A 26,934-nucleotide genomic window follows, 5' to 3' on the forward strand; every position below is an offset into this window, starting at 1 on the left:
ATTGCGTTGCAACCCTAAAACAACGTTTACGAATCTACTTACTTTGTGAATGCACTTAAAAAAGAATGTCAGTCAATAACCAGACTTGACAGCGCCTTAGCAATTGTTGGAATATGCAAGGGCTTCCAAGAATTGCATTCGGAAGCTTTCTATTTCTGAATTGAAAGCATCAGTTTTTTTTTCTCTCAACATGAGACGTCGCGCTGAACCCCGAGGAGTCTTGATAGTGTTCTTCACCTTCAGGCTGTGACAGAGGCCGGTTCGGGGACAGCTGTTCGTCGCTGTGCTTCGGGTCGGATGGTGGCTGCAGCAAACAACTGCTGTGTGTGCCAGAGCCATACGGCTGCGGGTGCGCGGCCGGCTACAAGGATACCTTCTGTAGCAAGCGTGAGCGATTTGAGACACATGAGCACATAACACACCAACAGTTTAGATGCAATGCACTAGGTAAAGTTCAAAGAGTTAATGTTTTTCGTTTTCCTTTCTAGTTGTCTGGTACTACGTGCACATTTTGACCGTTCCAACATTTATCTGTAAAGTAATGTATAGACAAATAGATATATATTGAGTAGAAAAAAACGTACAGCACATGGGTGCACATGTGCTGTATGTTTTTTTTTCTACTTAATATATATCTATTTATCTGTAAGACGGTTGGACCGTTTGCGTTCAACGCTGATTTCAGGTTACCCATTAAATTAGTCTGGGGGAGGGGGAGAGTGATTAGGGCCAAAACTTACACTAAGTGCACGTGCAGAGTCCAAATTAAGTGACTATCCCACCTTACCATTAGTTTGGGGTCCCTGGCCTGCAATTACCAGCTTGGGCACTCACAACAGCGAGAAATGTTTTAATCCGGTGATATTTACTGTCAAAGTATGCAGTTTTCGGATCCTAAAGAACTAATGCATTTGAATACCCCTTAGACTTTGAGAATTCCTTGCAGTTGTGGCGATTTTTAAATCTTATACTTAAAACTTGGTATGCTGTGGTGCGGCCTTGCGCGCAACATCTGTCGCACTTTTAATATACCAAATTATTGCTTCCAAATGACGTCGGAACAGCGGAGGCCCCGAAAATTTTACAAAAAATAAAAGTCTAATATCTAAAAAAAAAACAGTGAATATTTTTCGTTTAAATTAGGTAGCTATTCATTTTGCTCTTTCTGAACCGCGGTACATCACTTTAACCCGCGCCGGGCTGGTGCTCTGAGATTCCGCGCCGGGCCGGGGGGGGGGGGTGTCTGAACACCCCCCTTCTAACTCGGCTCCTGGGCCACGTAGCGACACGCGGTAAGCGGCAATCGAAAGAACGTCTAAAATAAGGACGAAAACACTCCTGTTATTTTTTGGGTGAGGTCAAAGGTCAGGTCACCAGAGGTAAAATGTTGACTTTTTCAACATTTTGGAAACTGCCTACGGCTATCTCGGGAACCGATAGAGCTACAGCGCTGCAGAAAAGCGCATTCGATAGCCCTTTTACAGAACTTTCTGAGTAATGTTCACAGATTTGACCTCAGGTCAACGGTTTAGCCTCCAGAGGGCAATAACTCCAAAAATAGCCGTTTTTACGAAAAACGTTTTTTCGGCAATAACTTTTGACTCAAAAGAGCCATGACATTACTTTTGCCAGCATCGTGTTCCTCTCGTCGAGACGCGTCGTATGAAATATAATTTGACCTTGAAAGGTCAACTTGAAAATTTGACTTCAGGTCAAGGTCATGACATGACCGGAAAAGGTCATGTTGCATATCAGTTGATCCGCATCGTCGAGCCGAATACATCTAAGACGTTTTTATCGCTCTAGCATGCCTCTATTAGAAGTTATTAGTGAAAAACTGTTAGATACTATTCGTGACCTGAGATGACCTCGGGGACATAACGAGGGGTTACAGTTGCCAGTTTCCGGTTCAGTGTGTCAATTTTACCTGCATCCCGATGTTGGGAGTGGATTGGCGTTCGTGCAAAACAGACGCTTTTCAATTTTCTCCCATTGACTTATAACGGAGAGGCCGTTAAATTGACCTGACCTTGGGTCACCGATATCAAAATTCCGAGATCAACGTTTTATAGATACTCTTACTCCTACCAATCGCTGACAGTTTCAAGACAATCGCTCAGTCGGTGTAGCTATGACGAGCATTCTTTTTTTTCTGAGGTGAGGTCACTTGGCGTGACCTGGTGACCTGACCTTGAGTGACCTGGGTCTTAAATTTTTACAACACGTGCGGGTAAAATGCACAAACAAGAGTGCCGCCGTTTTTGAGATATTTGCGAAAAACCACAGGGGTTGTTCAAACACCTCTCGGCCCGGCGCCGGTTAACTTTTTTGAGGGTGGGAACTGGGAGAGTCCCTATTAAAGGCATCACACTGTAGGTATCCAAACGTGTCTTATTGTCTCCGGACGCATTATTTTTGTCTCTGGATGTGTCATTCCTGTTTCTGCGTGTGCTAAGATTGTCTCTGGGTGTGGCATTAAAGTCTCTAAATGCTTGTTGAACGCCTGTTCATATTCTGTTCATCATTTGTCAGTTCTGACGGCATCCGCCCCGTGTGCAGCCTGTGACAGGGGAACGTACGGGCCCGACTGCAACTCGCGCTGTGGCCGGTGTCGAGAAGGCAGCAGCTGCGACGGCGCCAGTGGCAAGTGTGAGAGCGGCTGTGAGGACGGCTTCGAGCCGCCGCTTTGTCTAGACTGTGAGTTCTTAGTCGGGACTGTGAGCGCTCCCCCTGGACTGTGAGTTCTTAGTCAGGACTGTGAGCGCTCCCCCTGGACTGTGAGTTCTTAGTCGGGACTGTGAGCTCTCCCCTGGACTGTGAGGTCTCGGTCTGGACTGTGAGTCCTCGGCGGATAGTACTTGGAAAGGCTGTGCGGCGAGGGAGTGCAGAGGTAGAGATTTTTCATAATCCCAGGGGATGCTTTTCCAGTGCCTGGTGAGTGGCAGCGTCGAATTCTTGCGTATTGAAGCACATATAGGCACGTTTTTCCAACAGCATCACTATCATCGCGACTTGCGCAAAGCAGTTTGTGTCTCAGGTGAAATGCCAGCAACCACTGGAGCATTATTACATGGTTACCTTTAAATTTCAGGGGATGCTCGAGCATTCCCCGTCCCCCCAAACCTTCAATTCTCCACCTCTGAGGGAGAATGCACAAAGTGGCATTTTATTGCCTTGATCAGGAAGTCTTGAAATTGTTTCCTGTGAACGATAATTTATCTTAGCATATAAAAAGCTTTGAAATGCACGGTAGATAACAGCCATGTTTCCACGACAGCAATCTGGTACACATTTGGTGCACATTGGGTGCAGATTGGGTGCAGATTTGGCCAAATTAGGTTCAGTGTGTCTCAGTAGCTGTCAGCTGGGGTTGCACTAATTGCTTATATGCCTGCTTTGTCATATTATCAGAAAGTATCATCGAAACACTAAAATAAATTCATAAAGAGATTTGCTGTAAAAGAGATTAGGGACATATTTGGTCAAATTAGGTGCACTCGCCGGATAGCCCGTCGTGAAAACGGCTATTAACTCCGATTAAGTGACCGTCCAAAAATTATGTTATGAAATTTCGTTTATTGGACCCGTGAAACTGGCTTGAAGTCACCAAGCTCACAATAACTTAATATATGTGACATTTATTTTGATTCGTTTGCTGCTTCTACGAGCAGATGCGGCCAACTGCATACCCAACCTTGCCGTTCCAGTGCCGCCGTGGTTCCGCGACCCACCGGCGCTGGTGAATGTCGGCTTTATCGACCTCAGCATCACCCACGCGGTGTGGAGGGAGGACTACGATAACGGGTACGGTACCGGCGCCTACAGCTACACCATCCAGTACCGCAGGAGCGACGGCAGCGCGGCGGTCTGGACGAACGGCCAGACGGAGTGGCGGTCCCCGGCTACCGGTCAGTAGTCAGTACCTTCACCGGCTGACCGGGAGTAGCCAAGAGACCCCGGCTGCGAGGGACTAGTTGGGTCACCCCAGATCCAAACAGGGACTACACCAATAACCAAACAGCTACCCGAAAACACTGGTCGATCGCCCTAGTTACTCCGGCTTCTGATCTGACAATGCTATGACCTCAAAAAGATCGTTCAATTATAATTGTATCTGGTTCCAACAACAATGCGTGGAGTTGCTGAACAGCCTAGGGAATTACTATAGGTGTTTGGCATGACTGTTTTCCGGACCGCATATTCGCGCTGTTTTCAGGTAACGTTACCCTGACAGCCAGTGGGCTCAAAGCCGAGACGGCGTACCAGGTCAGGATGGTGATCACGGATGTACAACGCGGCACCAGCACCAACGACACCAAGGTGCTCACCGTCAGCGTCACCACCGACTGTCAAAGTAAGAACTAGAGCCACATGGCTTGATAATAGCTGCACTTCAGAAGTAAGTACGAGAGTCGCATGACCTTGATAATAGCTGCACTTCAGAAGGCATTGACAAACTGACTAGGTTCCTCCTCGAAGCAGCCATTCTTGAAGTGAAGGAGTGTATGTACCTATCAGAAATCTGGTACACTAACTTATGTAACCCTGTTTTTTTCGCAAATATCTCAAAAAATGGCGATTCGCTATTTTTGACACACTTTATCACGCATACATCTTTTCTACACATGTTAAAATTGCAGACCTAGTTCGTTTAACCTGCGCCCCGCTGGGGGTCCTGGATTTCCACTCCTTGCTGGGGGGGGGGGGGGTGTTTGAACACCCACCTTCTAAATCGGCTCCTTGGCCACCTAGCGATACACGGAGGGTGGCGTTCGAAAGAGCGTCAAAAATAGTTACGTAATAATTTTTGTCACTTTTTTGGTCAGGTCAAAGATCAGGTCACCAGAGGTCATTGAAGGCAAAATTTCGCCGATTTTCAGGTCGAATGTCGACAACTTCCCAGAAGCCAAAGCATAGCTCGGGAACCAATAGAGATACAGCGCCGCGGAAAAGCGCATTCGACATTCCTACTACCGCCCTTTCTGAATATTTATCTCAGATTTGACCTAACGCCAACGGCTTTGCTTGCAGGGGACAATTATCTGTCAAAATAGCCGACTTTTTGGGAAACAGTTTTTCTGCAATAACTTTTGACTTCAGCCTTGCACGAGTTTACTTTTACCGGCATCGTGTTCCTCTTGGCAAGACGCATCGAATGAACTATAATTTGACCTTGAAAGGTCAACTTGAAAATTTGACCTCAGGTCAAGGCCATGATCTGACCGGAAAGGGTCAACTTGTATATCAGTCGTTCAGTATCGTCGAGCTGAACACATCCAAGGTATTTTCATCGCTCTAGCATGCCTCCATAAAAAGTTATTCGCGAAAAACTGTTAGATACCATTCTCGACGTGAGATGACCTCAAGGGCATAAACAGGGGGTCACGGATACCATTTTCATGTTTAGTGTGTCTAAGTTACTTGTAAGTCAGTGATCGGATGTGTTTATAATGACTTTCATCCAAAAAAGGCGTCTTTAAATTTTTCCCATTGACTTCTTACAATTGGGAGGTCGCAAAATTGGCCTGATCTTAGGTCATTGAATTCAAAATTCTGAGATAAACATTTTGTACATGCTGTTGCACTAAGCAATCACCGAAAATTCAAAACGATCAGTCACTCGGTGTAGCTATGGCAGACATCGAAACTTTTTTATGAGGTGAGGTCATTTCAAGTGACCTGGTGACCTGAGCTTGAATGACCTTAGTCTGATATTTTTACAACACGTGTAGAATTGATGTATAATAAGGTGTGCCAAAAACGGCGGTGTTCCCCGCCTCCTTCTTTTTGAGATATTCGCGAAGAACACAGGGTGTTCAAACTTCACCTTTCAAACATCACATTAACCTCAGCAGGGCTCCGGTTAATTTTATGAAATCATTACAGTGTTTTTATCGATGATTATGTCTGATAGTATGACAAAGAAGGCATACAAGCACTTAGCAGCATGGTAGCCGAGCGCTACGAAGAAACACACTGAACCTAATTTGACCAAATCTGCACCAAATCTGACCAAATTTGTACCAAATGTGTACCTACCAGATGGCCCTCGTGAAAACAGGTATTGTGGGAAAACTTGAAAGATTGATAATTCGGCCATTTTTCAGAGCCAGGCAAGATCAGTACACCAACTGCCACAGACGTCACCAGCATTTCGGCCAGCATAATTATCGAGGTACTTTTATAATCATTCCGTTTTTTTTTACCAGCACATTTTTATGCTTGGTAAAGATCTCACATCATTCATGAGTTCAACTCAGGTTTGATTATCAGATTTGGATCTATATGTGAGCACTCACTCCTTACAAGCATACATGGTATTGTCGTCGTGTAGTGCTGTCGCGATTCTTGAGTTTGAGAGGGACAGTGTGCCTCTTTAACGCTTACCTATAATCTTCAATAGCGCTTTGCTGTTACAGCCTTTGCTGTTGTATTTAGGGCCTTGGTATACAGCCTTCTATTAAACCAATTTTTTTGACGTTCCCTCCTTGAACGTGCTCATTTCTAGCGTCTGAGCAATGCAGAGGAGGCGTGTGCATACGAGCTACAATGGACGCTCAGCTCTGGGCCGGCGGAAGTGAATCGTGGTAGCGTCCGTCCTGGAGGCGGCATTAGGGAGACGGTACGGCTAGACAGACTGTACCCCTTCACCAGCTACACCCTTGTGGCGGTGGCGGAAAACAGAAAGGGAACAAGTTCCACGTCTTCAGTGACTTTTCAGACAAATGAAGCCCGTGAGTAAATTGTTTGCACTGCTCTTCGCCTTTGCACGGCATCCGTCTTTCAAAGATCATCGTTTCCGTTACGTTTAGCTTCTTGGTTTACTTACAGAATGAGCTAATTGCTGCCACTAATTTGATGTAGCGCTTATGAAGTATTTTTTTCTCTTTTTTTTTTTTACTAAAACATCCTTCTGATGGTCACGGTGATCGATCTATACCGCAGCTCCGTCCCAAGTGCTGGACCTGGAAGTAAAGCCAGGTGTATCTGGAAACCACGTCGCCACCTGGAAAGAACCGAAATGGCCCAATGGACGAATCCGGCAATACACTTTGATACTGACGGTGAAGTTCTGCATGCCTCGGAGACAAAATAGTCCAGAGAACATTTTAGCTGTCAAAAAAGGGCATGACTAGTGTAAATGAAGCCATATTTTCATATAAGGATTATAAACGGGAAGGTGAATGAAAAGTAAGGTTAATTAAATTGGACACTCTCGGCTCTCTTATCATGACTCAGAGTGTTTATGTTTTTTTTTCAGCACTTACAATATAAGGCATGTCCTGAACAAAGCAAGAAAGCGGTTGATGAGGAATTCACTCAGAATGTCACCGGTACAACCGCCCAGCTTCCAGCTCGAGTGCCGTTCTCGCGCTATGTCGTGACGGTGTCTGCCGTCACCATAGCCCCAGGAAGGTCGTTAGACGTGCGTTTCGAGAGTTCGCCCCAAGGTAAGAGCTAACACTTCTTGACGTCTCCGAATGTTTTGCATGTTAGACAAGTAAAGCCAGCACACAGCTTTATTACTATTTCAGCGTCAGCTACAGGCAGCTTTTGCCAAATTGTCATGGAACTCAGATTTGTTTTTCAACAGAAAAACACAATTCTAAAGAATAGTGTTTTAACTATTGACAACAAACTTTCGGCTACACCTTTTTCCTTCAGTTTGAAAAAAAAACTGGAGTTCGGTTTAAAAAAAGGATATTTACCTAATTCAAATTGAATGGCACGTGTTTCAAATTGAAGTATACCTTTTCCAAATTGAACTCAAACTTTTTCAAACTGAAGGAAAAAGGTGTAGAAGGGGTGCCTGGTGGCTGGTGTAATGTTGACATAGGCAGTAGGCACTGACTCGCAAACTCTGAATGCCGATGGCTGTATGTACATTGTACAAGTATTCAATATTTATTATAAGCTTTCTGGCTCACATGTATGTGGCAGTCAAAATGCTCTCTGAAACGTAAATGTTCGTTGCTTGTTGCATTCTCCTTTGCAGTCATTTTGTCACCCCTCGTTTTTGTTGTAGCTCCATCCAAGGGCCCATCCGGTGTAAGAGCAGTCAATGCAGACGAGACCAGCGTCAATGTACGCTGGAGCTTTCCGGACTGCACAGCATGGAATGACTATTACGCCAATATCAGGTGCGGTGAGAACTATTCAATGGCTAATACTCGAAACAAATGCTTACACTTGGGCCCAATGATGTAAATCCCTTAACCGGGCCTGGCCCAACTTCGCACCTGCGGCGGTCATCCACCCCCCTCCCCCGAGATATCAAAAACCAAGCAAGCTAGCGACAAGCGTTAAACGGCATGGGATATAGGAAAACTAGGTCTATAATTCTCTGTATAGGTTATCTTTAGATCAGATCAAGAATGACGTCACAGTTGAAAAAATAGGCAAAACTGCGGCGCTAGAGTTAAAAAGGTTTTTTTTTCCGCGAATAACTTTTGAATTAAGCAAGATAAGGAAAACTAATGGTACCATCGATATTCACTCGTCAATTTGCAATGAAATATATATTTTTGGCCTCGAAAGGATAAGTTCACAAAAGTTGACGCATGGTTACGTGACCTCTAGGTTGACTTGCATACTACGCGGAGTACGGTAATAACCTGCGGTTATTATTAGGGGAGAGAGAGCTTATTTCTTTATCTTTTAAAGAAGACTTAATATAAGAGAGATGGTAGTATCGTCTTGGTGTCATATCTGATCAAAGCGACCATCCTCCAATGTCCCAACTTACCCCGCGGGCGGGGTGAGTCGGGCCAGGGGTTGGGGCAAGTTAGTGCACTAGGAAAAACAGTTTATCTAAACACATTTGTATTCATGTTTCACATGAACAGTCATCGCTAATCCATGCGGGCATGTTTATCAACATTTAATGACAAAACGCAAAAGTTCGCAGTACCCCTGCGGCAAACAAAAACGCACACACGGAAAATGTGTATGACCAGCTTCAGATGCTTTTACAAAATGCACCACCAACCTCACTCATTCGCTCTCCGAGTAACAGTTTTGACAGATGAAGACTCTGCTGCCCCCTGTGCATAGCGTATGTGCCCAATCTTCACACTGCAAGCATTGCTCCCTCGACTTGCTTTTGACAAACTTGCCCAACCTGCCCCACATCAACCTGGCCCAACTAACCCCGAAGCGCCATTCTTATTTTGGAACCACGTACGTGACCAATTCACAATGATTTGGCGAAGAACGGTTGAGAGTGTACTCGTATCCAAAATGTCCGCAGGTCTCTCAGGCGTAGCGGATTGGCAACGTGTCCACTATCAATGACACTAGAAAAGAATGTTTTCAAAGCAAGGAAATCACTTTTGGTACCTGAAAACACATTTTTAGCGATTAGTAACAGCACTTACCTCAGGACGCGCCGACACCACGTTGACAAACAGACGGCGTTACAGTGCATGCGCAAAATAAGTTTGAACGCCAACAGCCGAGAAGTATTGGAAATATCCCTTCCGTCCCAACTTACCCCTGGCACCAACTAGCCCCGGTCTCCCCTACGCGTCTTAACCCTCGCACGACCAGGCCATTTCTCATAACACGAACGACCAGGGGGGGGGGGAGGTTGTTACGACCCCCCCTGGCGTTTCGAAACGGAAGGTCGTAGAGCTTAGCGGAAAAAACCAACGGATTGGTCTCAACGAGATCTCGCGATTGGTGGTATATTTTTTGGTCCTAGGTCAACATTTGACCTATTTTTGACCGGTCAAAGGTCAAATTTTCGGAAAAATAGACTTTTGTCAACTTTCGGCGGCGATTGCGGCAGAACGGTGGGAGATATCGACTTGAAACCTTCACTATCGTATTCCTTGATCAATTCTCTATCGTTTGGTATGTATTTCGTTTCCCTAGCTCTAAAAATGGCGCGTTGGGAGCGCCGGAAGTCGGCAAGGTCACAGTCGGCGGCAGAAATTCGAAAAATCAAAATTTAAATTTTTGAAATCTGATTGTATTTTTGGATTTGGGAGGTCCATTTGCTCCCTATAGAAGCTAATATTGCTGCATATTCCCATTGAGGTGACAAGAATTAGCAAAATAGTGGTTCGGGCGCTTTTCAAAAATAGTACCGGACGCTGTTCCTCTTGTGACGTCATAGCTCCGTGACCTGACCTGACCCGGTCAAATTTCTTATACCATATGATCGCCAATGCTTGCCCCAACATGCATGGGAAGTTTCATCACGATCCATCAACCGATGTCCGTACCACCGGCAGGAAACCTCGGGCGTTGGCACTCAGTTTGTGAAAATCCGGCCGGAGGCTGTACCTCTTATGACGTCATAACTCCGTGACCTGACATGACCCGATCAATTTTTTCGGCAAAAGATGCGCAAAGGCTGCCCCAGAGGGTATTGAAAATTTCAGCCCGCTACGACAAGCCGTTTAGCGTGCACTTCGAAAAACCTCAGGGGGGGGGGGGGTTGATACAACCCCCCCCCCCCTAGGCGTTCTAGGGTTAACAAGCTGAATACAATGAGAATGTTTGCATGGACGTGTCTCTTTTCTGTAAAGAGTTATTATACAGGGTGTCCGGAAAAAAGTTTACCCATGAAAACTTTAATACAATCCGCAATTTTATGAATATCTTTACAATTCTCTCACATCATCACACGACCATGAGAAGTTAATGCTGTAATTTTCAAGAAAAATGGTTTACCCGTGCCCCACTGGGGTCTGCGTATAACACGGCCTGGGGGGGGGGGTCTCTCCATAGCCCCCCCCCTCCTTTCTCCGAAACTACTGGGCCGATCGTCAAAATTCAAACGGCATCTGATAGCCCCGGAAAAACTGTCGAGCAAAATGTAATTTCATTGACCTCGAGGTCACCGATGACGTCACAGGCCAGGTCAAAGTAAACATTATAAGCATTTTGGCTTGTTCACATTTTGGGCTCTGGCCGCCGTCTTACAAGTCAGATCAGGCTAATTTTTGGTTTATACACTCATGAACAGATGCTCTAGATACCCTGAGGGTACCAAACTTGTACTTTTGATTTTCAGGTCAGGGTCAGATCATCACAGGTCACGGAAATATTATATCATGCGTCGGTCACGTGACACATGTTTTATGGTCCATTTAGGTCATGGATTTCGAATTTGTTGTCGTCTGTGTCATTTGAGGTCATTTTGAGTCGAATTTAGCTTAGGTCAGGTCACTTTCAGGTCAAAAAAAGGTCAAATTTTGAAGCTATAATTTTTCAACAAAAAAGGTATCTATTGGATGCAGTTTGAGCTCAGGAACACGATGGTGCTATTTATATGGGTATACTATGTCAAATACGTACTGTAAAAATGATTTGAAAAATTAATAATTGTAAATGTTTTGCAATAATGCGTATAACTTGGCCATTTTTTAGAATATTTAGCTAAAACTTGCTGGAGTTAGTCATAAGCATGCGTTCTATCACATATATTCCGGTTGTTATCGAAAAGTCAAAAAATTTTTGAAAAAAATATAAAAATATAAATTTTGAATTTTATTATATAAAATTTTCAAAATTTTCAAAATTTTGAAAATCCGAGATTGCAGTTTGATAGCGCAGTCTATTCTGAGTCCTCTCATGCAAAGAAATTGGATTTAGGTTAAAACTGAGCTCTTGGGAGCGATTGCCGTGGTTCAATGTTTTGCGTTGAAATCGGCCGAATATGACGTCACTCTGACGTCATTTCCGGCTGACCTATGATAGCTACGAAGTTCATATTTTGACACAAATGCAGCCGAAGGTACTGAAAGTTTGGCGTCGATACCTCAAGCGGTTTGAAAGTTATTGCAGAAAAACGGGAGGGGGCTATGAATAGCCCCCCCCCCCCGCCCCAGTGGGGCGCGGGTTAATGTGATTGGAATTGCATTACGAAAAAACACGTGGAAAACGCACGCCATAGTGTATCTGTTACAGGCAATGTGTGGAATCAGGCATTCTATAGAATGCCTGACCGACCAGGCATTCTATAGAATCCCTAGGTATTCTATGGAATGCCTGACCCACCAGGGATTCTATAGAATCCCTGAGCATTCTATAGAATGCCTGATTTTCAGGCATTCATAGAATGCCTAGGAAATACACGAATCTTTCCAACATATAAGTGTATGTTGTATAAGATTATGAGCAGAGACCGACACGTAACATTATTATTTTCTGCCAGGCTACCTTGCGGTCAGCTATTCATGTTCATTCAGTCAAATGTTCATTCAGTCCTTTATGTTCATTCAGTCAAATTTTCCGGTCAGGTATTCAATCTGACCTTATTAGGTCAAATTGTATCAGGATTTCATTCTGAGAGTACAGAGTATCTTAACGCTAGAAAGACGATGGTGGTAATGTCAATATCGGAAACGCCTTTGGAAGGTAAAAAAAGTACTCAGAAAAAAGTCTGACAAATCGCCCATTCTTGGAGGTGTTTGCCTTCTAAGGAATTGATTTAACCCGGCAGGCGGTGGGCCTACCAGCCACCTTCCGCGCGGTGGGGGGGGGGGGCACTTTTTTGCCCCCCCCCGTATCTCCAAAACTACTGGACGGATCCGGTAAATTCAAACGGCGTTCGGTAGCCCTGTCAAATTTGTCAAGGGAAACCAAATTTCATTGACCTCGGGGTCACCGATGACGTCACAGGTCAGGTCAAAGATAAAATGTTTTACCGTTCACGGGGCTTCTAGGGAAAGCGCTATAACACCGAGTAAAACGCATTTTGTCGAAAATCAGCGATAAGCCGTCTGTTGTCTAGTACATATGTTGCTATTAGAGGTCACTGGTCATACCAGGTCAGGTCACAGGTCAGGTCACCAAAGGTCACCAAGGGTCACCACATGAGCCCAACTTTATTAAGGTTATGCGATGCATGTTTTATGGCCAGTTTTTCATTTCCAACTCAATGGTGTTGGTTATAAGACCATCAGGTACGGTTTAGGTCACTTTCTGGTGGAGGTCAGGTCAAGGTCAGGTCAAAAAAAGGTCAAATTTCAAAGTTGATATTTTTGCATTAAATGGGTATCGATTCGATGCAGCTCGTCACGGGGAGTCTAATGGTGGTCTTTGTTTTGCGCTACGAGGTCTAGAATTGCTAAAAATTGAGTTTGAAAATTTGACGTCATCAATTTTGAACAGTTTTTTCGCTATAACTTGGCCAAAAAAAGAGGTATCGATCTCAAATTTGGTATGTAGATAGAAGGTGGGAGGGGCTATCACATATATTCCGGTTTTTTCGAAATTCAAAAAACTTTTTGGATTTTTGGGCTATTATATAAAAAATCTATTTTTTTATTTTTGGGGGTCAAAATCCAAAAATTCGAAAAACCGAAATAGCAGTTTTGTAGCCCTTTTAATTTCACACCTTTTATGTTTGACACATTTTTCTGTACCTCTAAAGCTGTAGGCCTGACAGCTCTTCCCGCGAAACCTTTTTTTGGGTCGAAAATGGCAAAAATGACGTCACTCTGACGTCATTAGCGGCCAACCTATCATAGCCTTTGGAAAAATTTTTGGTCACCATGTGCGCTAGCTGCTCCCGGGAGGGTACTGAAAGTTTGGTGACGATCGGCGCAGCGGTTCTCGAGATATATCGAAAAAACTAAAGGGGGGGGGCAAAAAAATGCCCCCCCCCCACCGCCTGGAAGGTTAAAGTCAAACTGGAGAAAACGGCTACGAGCCAAAAATGGACAAAATTGGCCTGACCTAAAAATGGCTTAGCTATTTGTTTTATATATGTCATCCTTTTAACATTGCCAAAGAAGCACTGGAGTAAAATTTCATAAGTTTGACGACCTTTCGAATACCACATGGCCCAGAAGTCAAGCTGGAAGGGGAGATCGAACAACACCTAATCCGGCTCTACGGCCGGGCCACCGCCCGGACGTGGATTAATGAACCATTTATTCAGGTTACTCCCTGACATTACAGTGTAGGTTGAGCTGTCCAGTGTCCATGTATATTGAGAGTCGTTACACGAAGTGCTTATGACGACATAAAATGTGACCTTTGGTGTATTTTTTACCTTCATTTCTAACATCAGAACAAAGCCATTGTCATTCGCAATCACTTTCGATTCAAGCCGTACGGTCCACCCTCCCAGCCAACACTCTTCTAATGCAGCTTCGTATCTGTAGCAGCATAATCCTCCGAGGGTAACCGTTTAAGCGACTGGTTGGCCTGTAGCTCTCCCGCGTGCCTTGCGCCGTGGCTCTCCCGCGTGCCAACGGGATTGGATCAGTTGCTGCTTGCGGCGCACCATTTGGTGGTCGGCATAGCCCAATTTCTCCCTCGCTTCCTCTCAACTCATTGCCCTGAAATGGTGTGAGGTGACGACCGGCCTAGGCCAGCAATGAAAATTAGGTAAACAAATAGCATTACTGCCACTGACCCCTAATTTTCGAAGTGTGTTTCGCACAATCAAAATACTTAGGCATTCAATAGAATGCCTGGGAGCTTTAGCCAGGCATTCTATAGAATGCCTAAGCAGTCAGGGATTTTACAGAATACCTAGGGATTCTATAGAATGTCTGGTCGGTCAGGCATTCTATAGAATGGTATGGTATTTTTGGCTTACGGGCCACCACAGGGTCCTGTATTTGGGCCCGGTGAAAGACTAGGCATTCTATATAATGCCTGATTCCACACATTGCCTGTAACATATCTACCTACTTGAAAAATTCAGCTGAGTACTACCAAAATTGGTAATTTTATTAAAGATTCTTTGGGAAAGCTTTTTCCGGACACCCTGTAATTTTTTCAGGATTCTGGCTCCAAGTATGTTTTTTAATAAGCTCGTGTTTTAGCGAGCAAAACAGGCAAAAACGGAACCTGAGAAAACCGAACGTCGACTAATTTCTTAACATGTGATTTTTCCCCGAATAATTTCCATCCGTGCGTTCTGGGACTAGATATTAGACCAGTATAACGCCTTTGGGGGCGACTAGCGGAGCGAGCGAGAGGGTGAGCCTCGCACGTGCGAAATTGCGAGGGGGTACCTCCAACTGACTTGTGCACGGCACCCTACTAACCGGTCTCTAGCGATGTGCCAAATTTGGGCACAATCGGCCCAGCCGTTCTCGAGATCTGGAAGCGGCACCCTGCACGTGCGCACGTGCAAAATGGGTCCCAACTGACTTATGCACGGCACCCTACTAACCCGTCCCTAACTGTGTACCAAATTTGAGCGCAATCGGTCCAGCCGTTCTCGAGATCTGGAAACGGCCCCTGCACGTGCGCACGTGCAGCAGCACCCCAACTCTGGCACATGAATATGCATTATGCAGTGCCTAGTGGGTGCCTACCTACATACCAACTTTCAGCGCAATCGGCCAAGTAGTTACCAATATATTGTAACAATTACAAAACTGACACCTCTTCGTTTTGCACGTGGCACGTGCATAAGGGGTCACCCACATGCATCGGGAATAGTCCAATACTTGGTAGAAGGAATGAAGCTACCCTACAAAAATTACCGCATGTAAATCGGTCAAGTGGTTGCTGAGATATAAGCCTCGCAAAAGCGTCCGCACGGCCGGCCGGCCGGCCGGCCGGCCGCTCATACTCAGAAATTTCCGTTAATCTAAGGAAAGACTACGCTCGCTTCGCTCGCTCCGTAATCAGTTTTTACTCCGAGACCCATAACCTCATAACTATCCGTGATAAACTCATTATTTCCATACTATCTCCTTCCTTGATTCTTCTGCTTTTTTGAGCAAAGTAACTTTTCCGCTACCTCTACCAGTTTTTCTTCTACGGTCTGCCGAATAGAACAATGTTTTTGATACAACTTACCCCATGGCTTGGGTGAGTTGTATCACATGGTGGGGTAATTTGTATCACCATTTCACGTTTCAGGGAGTGTGCTTGCTACTGGTTTTGAACATAACAACAACATTAAATGGGGTTAATACAATGTATATGCTCAAAGGCTTCACTTTTATTAGACCAAACTTGGGTCAATCCGAACGAAACATCGAAACGAACGAAACATCAACAGACTAGGTGCAAAAGTGGCCCGTTAACAGCAAAGAAGAAAAACATTGTGCCGAAATGGAACGAGTATTGACTAGCTACCTACAAACGCGAGACAGGGCTTAGCTTTCGCGATCAAAAGCAACATACCCATACATACATACATACATACATACATACATGTTACAACATACCCCACCCGGCTCTGATACAACATGTACCTCGCCGCCATCTTGGAAAAACATCCTCGTGCTCAAAAACAGCGGACAGCTGGAGAAATCCATTTTCACTCACGCAGCCTTAGAACCTACCCTCACCACCGCTACGGAGATCTTTCAAATTCATGCACATCTAAATGCCCAAAACACACATTTTCTTGCAACTTATTTTTTAGAATGACATTAAAACATAAAATCGCCTGTCACCTCGAGACGCGTCCACCCAGCCACACGACAGAACAGGGAAAGATGGCGCCCGGAAAACCTCGTCGGCTGGTCGTGTCACGAGCGTCATCTATTGGATAAGTTTGGCACAATTCACCCTGATACAACTTGGACATGATACTCCCCTACGCTCGCTTCGCTCGCTCCGTAAACAGTGGTGCCGTCATGCTGTCAAACTTGTATTGCAATGTGACGTATAAATACCATGGACGGAACCGCTTACTCAATTATAAAATCGGCAACAGTGAAAAAACAAAGTTTCCCCAAATTCGTTAACACTTTGTCCCACCGCGGTACGGACATTAGGTGCTGCTGCAACCAGTGACGTCATCAACGTATGCTATTTTTTTAAGACACAATTTCCGGGTACTTACCGTGCACAATTTGAAATCGATTTTTTTTTTCGGTAAGAAATTATTGGCCAGACGCTGAAGTTGCTACAACTCACGTGAGAGCTTCGGTAATGAACTTGGAGCCAGCGTCCCTTTGGAAAACGAACTATAGGAAACAAAACTTTGGTTACCTTTGATGAGGTCACATGGCTTTGCAGTTGACAAATAGCAGTTGGTCATTACTACTCGTTCCAGTGAAAAATGAGGCATGTGATTTTTCCCAATTGACAATTATAATAGAAAGGTTAAGAATTTATCCCTTTGGTCATCGGTATAAATGGTCCAAAATTTAAAAAAAATTGTCGGCATCTACCTATGGCCTCATTCATCCTGCAACTTTGAAAGAGCTCGGTCATGTACTGTACGTATGTACGGCTCTGACACGGTGACATACTTGTATAGAAGTCATTTGAGGTTGGGTCATTAAAAGTGACACTGTGACCTGACCTTTGAAAAAGGGAAGTTATAACTTGCACACAATATGTGAAATTGTAAAAGAAACAGTGACGCAAAATTTCACGGCGTTACGCGTCGCGTTTTCCCGCCATTTACGAGCAGTCTTAGGTGGATAACTGCCCCCCCCCCCGCAGGTACGCAGACTAATTACATATTGCTTCTGAGTGTCATGGTTAACTATTGTTCATTTCTGGATTTCTTTCAACATTATGATATTCATTTTTATAATAAGCTGAATTGGATAAATATATTGATCGATCCTAATGTTCACAGGGTTAACGTCCTCGTACTAGGTGCAAGTGCATGGAACATGAATACAAGGTATGATAAGGTCGGCAAAACGTCACAAACTGAAATCGAAATCATCGAGCTTACACCATACTCCAACTACTTTGCTCAAGTTTCGATGAACAACAGCGTTGGTGTCTCGCCAGATCCGCAGACGACACGCTTCTCTACACGACAGAGCAGTTACGGTGCGGTATAAGATGAGCTCGACAAAGCATCGCATTTTTACTGTGGTATGACGAGCTAGTACGTAACTGTATAATGCATGAAACAGAATGCAGGAAGAGTTACACTCCTGCAACCGTTTCTTCTATAAGCTTGTAAGGTCCCTTTTAAACGTCGGTACCACACCACCTTTACCTAACTGAGCCGACAGCCTACCCAAGCGCTTTGCCGCCTCCCCCTGCTGACGTCCGTCCGTGTTTGGTGGGTCAGGTCCGGATCGGCCAGCCAATTTCACCGTGCTCACCGTAACGTCCACCAGCCTCACGGTCGGGTGGGACAGGCCGTCGCCGCCGCTCTGCCGAATCACCGAGTACCGGGTCCGGTGTCACGGTGACGGCTGCCCCGCTCTGCTGACGGTGCCCGCCGACGGGCCCGGCTGCCGGACAGCCCACCTCGGACGTCAGTGCGGCGCCACAGTGACCGGGCTGAAGGAGGTCACTTCATACACTCTGGAGGTGGGTCCTTCAGTCGACCTCTTATGACGCCCTTCGATCCTTGCTCTGGCCATTGCCTTGACCTTCTGAACTTGAGGCACACCTTTGGTTATAGTCTATCCTATAGTTGTGACCTGGGCCTCGTTTCACAAAGCGATTCCGTAACTTACGCCGTTTTTTGATCTTGTATTGCAAGTGCATGTGAAGCGATGGCGATAGTTTGAATCGTTGAATTTATTTATCTTGCAAGGAAGAACAGAAGGCAGAAGGAGAAATGAATTTATCGCTTCACATGCGCTTGTAATACAAGCCCAAAAATTGACGTAAGTTACGGACTCGCTTTATGAAACGAGGCCCTGATCTTTGACCTAACTTTTGACGTAATCTTTGAACCCTGGCCTGATCTTCCCGAGCGCGGAGCCCCGTCACTCGGTCCATGATCAAGCCAGACTTTTGCGGAAAAAAGCGAGCATGTTGCCCGTGACGAGAGAAAGCCGATGATAGGTATCAAATTTAAGATCCTTGCTTATTAGCTGACTTTACAAGTCAGCTACAATGAGCTGGCTTTACAAGTCAGCTACAATGAGCTGACTTTACAAGTCAGCTCATGATTCATGGATTGACCAGTTCATGAATCATGAATCGCAATGTGTGGGGAAAAGTCGGCAAATTCCGGACTTGCTAGAACTTATCAGTCATGGATAAAAATTGAAATGCTCTTTTTTTTAGCCGAAAACACGCTCAAACATCAGGACAGGGGTGAACATGACACACTTAACCGGAAAATTGTGCACCTGTGACCCCTTTTATGCCCCTGAGGTCATCTCAGATCATTAAACGTCTCCAACACTTTTTGACAATAACTTTAGATAAATACATGCCGTAGAGCACTAAAAACACCATGCATGTGTTCAGCTCAATAATACGAACTGAATGAAATGCAACATGGACTTCCGTGACCTTGACCTGAGGTCAAATTTTTAAGTTGACTTTTTAAGGTCAACTTATAGTTCATTCGACGCATCTCGACGAGACAAATGCGTTGCTGGTAAAATCAGCTTGATATGTGCTTGGAGTAAGGGGGTGTTCAAACACCCGCCCCCCCTCCCCAGTAGGGCGCGGGTTAAAAGAGCTATCGAATGCGCTTTCCGCAGCGCGATAGCTCTTTTGGTTCCCGACCTATGCGATGGTTTGTGAAAAGTTGTCAAAATCGGGAACAAAAATTTGCGAAAATTTAACCTTGGTGACCTTCAGTGACCTCAGAGATAACGTGATAAAAAATGATCTATGTAATTCTGAAAGTTTTGAAGCGAGCTATCTGTTGCTTTTTACTGTGTCTTTCTAGCGCTCTTACTTTCTGAGATAATCTGGTGCGGCCGAAAAGGCCCCCACCTGGCCAAGTTGGCTGAGAGGCCCACCCGGGCGCGGGTTAAAGACGATGAAGGTATGCATGCATTAGGGTTAGGTCCGATCTTGTCAGGCTAGGTCAACCAGAAGGCGTCCCACCAGCTATCCATAGTAGGCGTGAACCACCACTGCAGCTCCGTTATAATTATGTTGCATAGGCGCCAAATCTAATTGTTAAATGTTCAAATCAGTTCCAAATTCGAAATAAGCTCCAAAAACTACTCTTAAACGTCGTAAAACTCGAACAAGTCGGTTGAGGTCACCAAGGGTCAGTGACCATGACCTGACCTTCAGGTGACAGTCAACAACTAAGCGTCTCACGGTTCGTCGGAAACTCATTTCATCCAGAGAAGAAACGAAATATACCATTCGAAAGCTGACGGTGAGCTGATCTCAAAAATGTATTTTTTTTATCGAAATCGTTCGATGGCCTTTTTTTTTAAAAAAAAAATGCGTTTTTGTAAAAACGTAATATTTTTTTATTCAACAAGCTATCCAGGACAGTCTTGAAATCACAGGAATGTTTTTTCGTTTTCCAGTGAAAGCTGAATACCAAAGGAACAATGTGCAGCAATAAAATGTTCTCAAATATTAATATGCGCCTCTCACAGCCGGCAACAAGGCGCAATCACACAGCTGAGCAATATCACGATGGATCAAGCTCAGCCACACAGAAGCGTGAAATGACCCTTATCGACTCGCAGACACGGCGCTAGGCCCGGCCACGGAAGAAACGTTCGAGTCTCGTCCTGCTAAACAAGTGTTATATTTGTTTGTTTAACGATCCATATCGCTATCAATGTTATTCAGGGTATATGTGAAGACAGTTTGTGGTAACCACGTGTGTCGCCGGCCGGCACGGGAGTTCCCGGCGCAGACCGATTCGCGCGCCGACTTGTGACGTCGCTACCCCGCCCCGGCGCTGGGGGGGGGGGCGGCCCAGGACGTGTCTGTTAGTGAACTTTGTCCCATCACGATGCGACCGCGTGCCTGCGGCCTGCGCTGCCGCAGTGCGTCGGCCAGTGACCAATCCGCGCTCCGATCCGCAGCCACGTGGTGTCCGAGTGCTTCTGCGCATGTCTGGGGCCCGGCCCGCTGCGCGGGCTCCCCCGGCCATTCTAGGCCGAGCTCTTGACCCGAGCAGACGCGTCACGTCTGGCTCCATTAGGCCCGTTCTGTCCGGGATTTAGAACTTGTAGATTAGGCAGGGCATATATGGCAAACTTGGATTTCCTTGGAAGTGACAGCCACTACTCGGTAACGATTTTCTCGCTCACAACTCGTTGGTTGTCGATTGTGGTTCCCAAGTTCTCCGCGACTCCACCACTCTGCTCTCTGCTCCCGGTGTACCGACGACCGGGGGGTCTGTTCATTTGGTGATAAATGATCTCGCTCAGGTGCCTGAGGCAGTGCGGCCCATCCTAGAGGATCACCCCGCTGTTCTCAGCCCTAACCAGCCGGATTACACAGACTCGCCAATCAAAACCACTCACTTCATCGACACCGGCAGCGCTCCACCCACGTTCGCCAGCCCACGCAAGCTGCCGCCCGACAAACTAACCGCAGCAAAGCAAGCACTCGATGTGCTGCTCAAAACAGGAGTGATTCGTCCGTCTAGGTCCCCGTGGGCCTCACCCATTCACATGGTTCCGAAGAGTACCCCTGGTGAGTGGCGTGTCACCGGTGATTACCGCGCGCTCAACGCCGTAACCAAACCGGATCGCTACCCACTGCCGCACATTCAGAGCCTCTCAACCAAGCTCCACAACGCTCAGTGGTTCAGCAAAATCGATCTGCTCCGTGCATATCACCAGGTGCCTATGAACCCCGCTGACTCAGAGAAGACGGCCGTCACCACGCCCTTCGGCTTGTACGAATACGCCTTCATTCCAATGGGGCTTCGCAACGCAGGTGCCACATTCCAGAGGGTCATGGACGGCATCTTCCGAGACGTGCCGTGCGTATTCGTCTATCTCGACGATATTCTGGTATTTTCCGAGAACCACGAGCAGCATGAGAAAGATCTGCGCCTCGTGTTCAGCAAGCTGGCTGAGCACAAGCTTCGCATCTCACTGGAGAAATGCGAGTTCATGAAGAAGTCACTCATTTTCCTCGGTCATGACGTCACCAGCACAGGTGTCACACCTCCCAAGGCCAGAGTGAAGGAGATTCTGGACCTCCCTCTACCGCATGACTCAGAGTCACTGCGTCGCTATCTGGGACTCATCGGCTTCTACCGGCGTATGATTCCGCGATTTGCCCATGTCACGTTCCACCTGACCGAACTGATTCGACTCAATCCAAAAAGCAAAGAACTGACGTGGACAGAGGAACAGGCTCAGGCGTTCAGTGACAGTAAAGCAGCGCTGGCTGGCGCCTGCACTCTTCCACACCCAGTGCCACACTGCGAGCAGTACGAGCTCGTTACTGACGCATCACAAGTCGCGGTGGGTGCCGCGCTCCATCAGATTGTGGACGGAGTACCCGTTCCCATTGGCTTCTTCTCACGGAAGCTCAGTCAGGCCCAACAGAAGTACGCCGCGTATGACAGAGAGCTACTCGCGGCTTATCTGGCCACACTCAATTTTCGTGACATGATCGAAGGCCGCCACGTTACCCTGCGAACAGATCACAAACCACTCGTGCGCGCTTTTCACAGCCCGCACACGGCTAAGTCTGACCGCCAACAGCGCCACTGGTGTGTCGTCACGGAATACATCACGGAGGTCTCGTACATTCGTGGCAGTGACAACGTGGTGGCGGACTGCCTCAGTCGCCCGGTAAATGCAGTGTCCCTCGATGCATGTGACCTCCATTTTATCGCGGCGGCTCAGAAGCAGGAAAAGGAGAGAGACGCCGACAGTGCCGATTCAGAGCACCAGGATTCCGAGTCAGGTCCAGAATCGCGCTCAAACCCGCAGGACACCTCCCGATTGGAGCCAGTAACACTGTCTGGCGACGTCACAGTCCTGTGTGAAAACACTGGACCACATCCACGCCCGTACGTACCAGAGGCATGCAGGCGCGCCGTGTTTGATCGTTTCCACGGCCTGTCACACCCGGGTAGGAAAGGCACCACCCGCCTCATCAGCTCACGCTATTTCTGGCGTGACATGCGCCGCGACATTGCTCGATGGGTGAAGGAGTGTGAAGCATGCCAGGAAGCCAAGGTGCACAGGCACACTCGTTCTCCGCCCGGTCGATTCGACGTGCCCTCACAGCGGTTCGAAACTGTACATATAGACATAGTCGGGCCGCTGCCACCGTCAGTACCCCACAGACACCCCTTCACCGCGCCATTCCGTTATTTGTTGACATGCATCGATCGCGCCACGCGGTGGGTCGAGGCCGTGCCGTTGGTCTCGATCACCGCGGAAAGTGTAGCCTCTGCTTTCATCGACACTTGGGTGTCCCGGTTCGGAGTGCCACTGCATGTAGTCACGGACCGCGGTTCCCAATTCGAATCAGAACTGTTTTCACACTTGTCTTCAATGATAGGTTTCCATCGCCTCCGAACCACTGCTTATCATCCGACATGTAATGGGATGGTGGAAAGAGTCCACCGAACGCTCAAAGCCGCCATCCGGGCGCGCAGGCAAGAGTGGCTGCGCGCGCTACCCGTCGTTTTGCTAGGTTTGAGAGCCATGCCAGCAGAGTCGGGTTTTTCGGCATTCACTGCCGTCACAGGCGCGCAGGTGCTGTTTCCCCGCTGCGCCGTCGAGAAGGTCCCCGTCGGGACAAAGTACGTCCAAGAACTGGCAAAACGTATGTCAGAAATCGATTTCGTCACACTCTCACAGGGCTCGAACCACGCCCGCACACCACCGACGCACGTGCCACCCGATCTCATGACATGCACACACGTGTGGGTACGCGTTGACCGCGTGCGGCACTCTCTGGAGTCCCCGTACCGCGGCCCCATGCGAGTCATCAGACGCAGCCCTTAAGTGTTCACGTTGGAGCTGCCGACTGGCGCCCACGACACTGTAAGCGTCGACAGACTCAAACCGGCACACATGCCGCCACCTGAGGACACGCTTGGTCCGAGCAGTACCGAGCCTACGGCTCCGGAGCAGCAGCCGTCACCGTCGACCTCGCTCGGGCCCCTCGCCACTGGGGCGCCCGACGAGCCGGCACAGACGCCGACGACTACGAGACCGTCCATCAAGAGGACTTCAAGACCTGGAGTGACGTCTTCCGCATCGCCGGACGAGGACGACAAGCCGTCCGCGGCTGCGCCGGTGCACACCCGCAGCGGCCGCCGCGTGCAGTTCCGGCCGCAACCGGACTTCCGATACTTTTAAGTGCGCTCGCGTACGTGCGTTCGAGGACGATCCTGATCGCGTGGCGCCGACAGTGAAGTGATAACTGCGTCGCGCGGTGTAGTGATTCTTGCGTCGCGCAGGACCGTGCAGTGACAATTGCGTTGCGCCGTACCGTGTAGTGATTATTGCGTCGCGCAGTGAAGTGTCGATCGCGTCGCGCACCGAGTGATGTGAAAAGTGATTGTTTTGGCTTATCGTGTATGCGCTCCGCGCTGAGGCGGTGAGTGCTGTGGTAACCACGTGTGTCGCCGGCCGGCACGGGAGTTCCCGGCGCAGACCGATTCGCGCGCCGACTTGTGACGTCGCTACCCCGCCCCGGCGCTGGGGGGGGGGGGGCGGCCCAGGACGTGTCTGTTAGTGAACTTTGTCCCATCACGATGCGACCGCGTGCCTGCGGCCTGCGCTGCCGCAGTGCGTCGGCCAGTGACCAATCCGCGCTCCGATCCGCAGCCACGTGGTGTCCGAGTGCTTCTGCGCATGTCTGGGGCCCGGCCCGCTGCGCGGGCTCCCCCGGCCATTCTAGGCCGAGCTCTTGACCCGAGCAGACGCGTCACGTCTGGCTCCATTAGGCCCGTTCTGTCCGGGATTTAGAACTTGTAGATTAGGCAGGGCATATCTGGCAAACTTGGATTCCATTCTCATCTTTTCGTCACTCCACTGCATGATTCGTTGTTTCGGTTTTTGCCTTCGTTTTGGAACTTAAAATATAACAACCCGCTCTTTTAATTAATTCTTTTACTTGGGGCCGTTTGGATCGAACTGATTAAATTTTTGGAACACGCACCAGGTTGATATTCTCCATTTCTGATTAACGTAAAATCCAGTCACTGATATGTGGTGAACTGCCCCACAGCACCACAAGTTCATCGTTCTGCTAGATTTACAACATGAACTTACATTTTCTTATATAGGATTTGCTCCGTCCCACTGCGCCTAAAGCCCGCGCAGGGAAAGTTAGCGGGGTTTCACTGTCAGAGGCCGTACCAGTGACAGCTGTTTGACCCTGCGGCCGGTCAGCAAGTTCCCAATAATGCTAAACGCTACGCACCTCCAGTGCAGCGCTGACTGGCTGGTTGTCGCGGGAGATGACGTCATAGCCTGACGGCCACGCTCATTGGCCTGCGGGTTATGTGACGTCACATCCATCAGCCAAGCAATAGTCAGAGGAGGTGGGGTCGGGGTCTATTCGCGTCTAGATACAGGTTAAGGAAACTTAAGACACCTTTCCGTGCTTCTATCCTCAGGATACAGAAATCCTTCTCCTCCACGCCGCAACCCCCTTCCGGGCTGGACAGGCAACTTTATCTCATGCGGGCTGCTCCCTTGGAGCGGCACGGCTGCTCCGGAGGGAGCGCACCCCGTAGCCGGGTGCAGTGAGTGCCTTGGGGCTGGGTGGCCTGTCCTCTGGACGGGCTCAGCCCCGGCGACTCACTAGGGTGCCTGCCCAGACCAATGTCTCCCCCTAAATCCTATCATCCTTCCGGCTCTGCAATGGTCTTGTCGACCGAAAGGGCCTAACCCAACAAAACAAACAAACAAGGAAACTTAAGAGGACAATATTCCAGTCTACGCACGAACCACACGCGGACCAAAAGCGCGAATTCAAGGGGGCTAATGCTGGCGTTTGTTAGGTGCGTTGACTCAATCTATCGTCTGGATGAAGATAGGCCCCTCTTGCACGGAGACTAATCCCGAATTCGCAGTCTCCTTGGACGAATATGTCTATAAACTTGGCAACGTATAAAGATTAAGATTCATATTCGATACTGATGGTCTGCGGAGTGCCGACCATTTAGAATCACTTGAAAACGATTTTGAATTGTGTCTCCGTGCAAGAGGGGCCTATCTTCCTCCAGACGATAGAGCGAGTCGGTGCGCTGGGTGTTGAATTTGACCGTGTTGTTGTTAGACCTGTTAGACTGTAATTTGTGTTGGATTTGTGGGTAGTGTTGTTTCTGCACCTGTGGTGCACGATGGAAAAGGATGTTTTTTTCGGAAAAAAAATGAATCTTCGGGCATATTGAACATCCACGTAAACTGCAAAGATTTGGCTTTGAGATGTGACGTCAAAACCCGAGAATCAGAAACTGGCTGGAAATTTGCTGTTCTTCTACCTCAACTTACCTAAACCCAGGGACACCGCCGAACGCGTATATTCGAATCCAGTATGAGTAGAGCATGGGTCCCGAAAAATTCTTCAGAAACTAGAGAAATTCTCGCGGGGCAAGACGACTGTCAAACTAGCAGCGAGCAGCGAGCAGCGAGTCCAGCAGCGAGAAACGGGCCATCCCGATTTAGCCTAAAATTTGCTCACAGAGCCTTCTCAGCACGCTGATTCCGAAAATCATGGTCTCTAGGGTAGGAATCTTTACCGTTCTCGAGATAGAACCCTCGAAAGTTTTCGACACCCATGACCGGGCCATCCCGATTTGGCTGAAAATTTGCTCACAGAACCTTCTCAGTACGCTGATTCCGAAAATCATGGTCTCTAGGGTGGGAATCTTTACCGGTCTCGAGATAGAACCCTCTAAAGCTCTTACCACCCATGACCGGGCCATCCCGATTTGGCTAAAAATTGGCTCACAGAGCCTTCTCAGCACGCTGATCCCGAAAATCATGGTCTCTAGGGTGGGAATCTTTACCGTTCTCGAGATAGAACCCTCTAAAGTTATCGGCACTAAAGACCGGGCCATCCCGATTTGACTGAAAATTGGCTCACAGAGCCAATTCTCAGCAAGCTGATTCCGAAAATCATGGTCCCTAGGGTGAGAATCTTTACCGTTCTCGAGATAGAACCCTCTAAATTTCTTACCACCCATGACCGGGCCATCCCGATTTGGCTGAAAATTTGCTCACAGATCCTTCTCAGTTCTCAGCACACTGATTCCGAAAATCATGGTCTCTAGGAGTAGGGTGGGAATCTTAACCCGCGCACCGACGGGGGTCTGCGCCAACTTAGTACCGACGGGGGGGGGGGGGGCGGATGACCGCCCCCCCTGAGATC

The 26,934-nt window shown here is 47.7% G+C and overlaps 1 protein-coding gene across 1 annotated transcript in view; it reads left to right on the forward strand.

Annotated features, from left to right (window-relative positions):
* The window catches only part of LOC122389299 (receptor-type tyrosine-protein phosphatase S-like), a 128,187-nt gene that overhangs the window by 19,313 nt on the left and 81,940 nt on the right, over positions 1-26,934 (forward strand). Inside the window, exons 10-20 of the mRNA XM_043381182.1 lie at positions 244-387; positions 2,560-2,697; positions 3,672-3,908; positions 4,217-4,354; positions 6,108-6,175; positions 6,509-6,734; positions 6,946-7,064; positions 7,262-7,451; positions 8,027-8,141; positions 17,525-17,727; positions 17,975-18,219. Of these exons, the coding sequence (XP_043237117.1) occupies positions 244-387; positions 2,560-2,697; positions 3,672-3,908; positions 4,217-4,354; positions 6,108-6,175; positions 6,509-6,734; positions 6,946-7,064; positions 7,262-7,451; positions 8,027-8,141; positions 17,525-17,727; positions 17,975-18,219 (1,823 nt within the window). The remainder of the gene's footprint in view (positions 1-243; positions 388-2,559; positions 2,698-3,671; positions 3,909-4,216; positions 4,355-6,107; positions 6,176-6,508; positions 6,735-6,945; positions 7,065-7,261; positions 7,452-8,026; positions 8,142-17,524; positions 17,728-17,974; positions 18,220-26,934) is intronic.

The sequence above is a fragment of the Amphibalanus amphitrite genome, unplaced genomic scaffold, assembly GCF_019059575.1.
Source record: "Amphibalanus amphitrite isolate SeventyFive unplaced genomic scaffold, NRLGWU_Aamphi_draft 000353F_arrow, whole genome shotgun sequence".
Classification (NCBI taxonomy): Eukaryota; Metazoa; Arthropoda; class Thecostraca; order Balanomorpha; family Balanidae; genus Amphibalanus; species Amphibalanus amphitrite.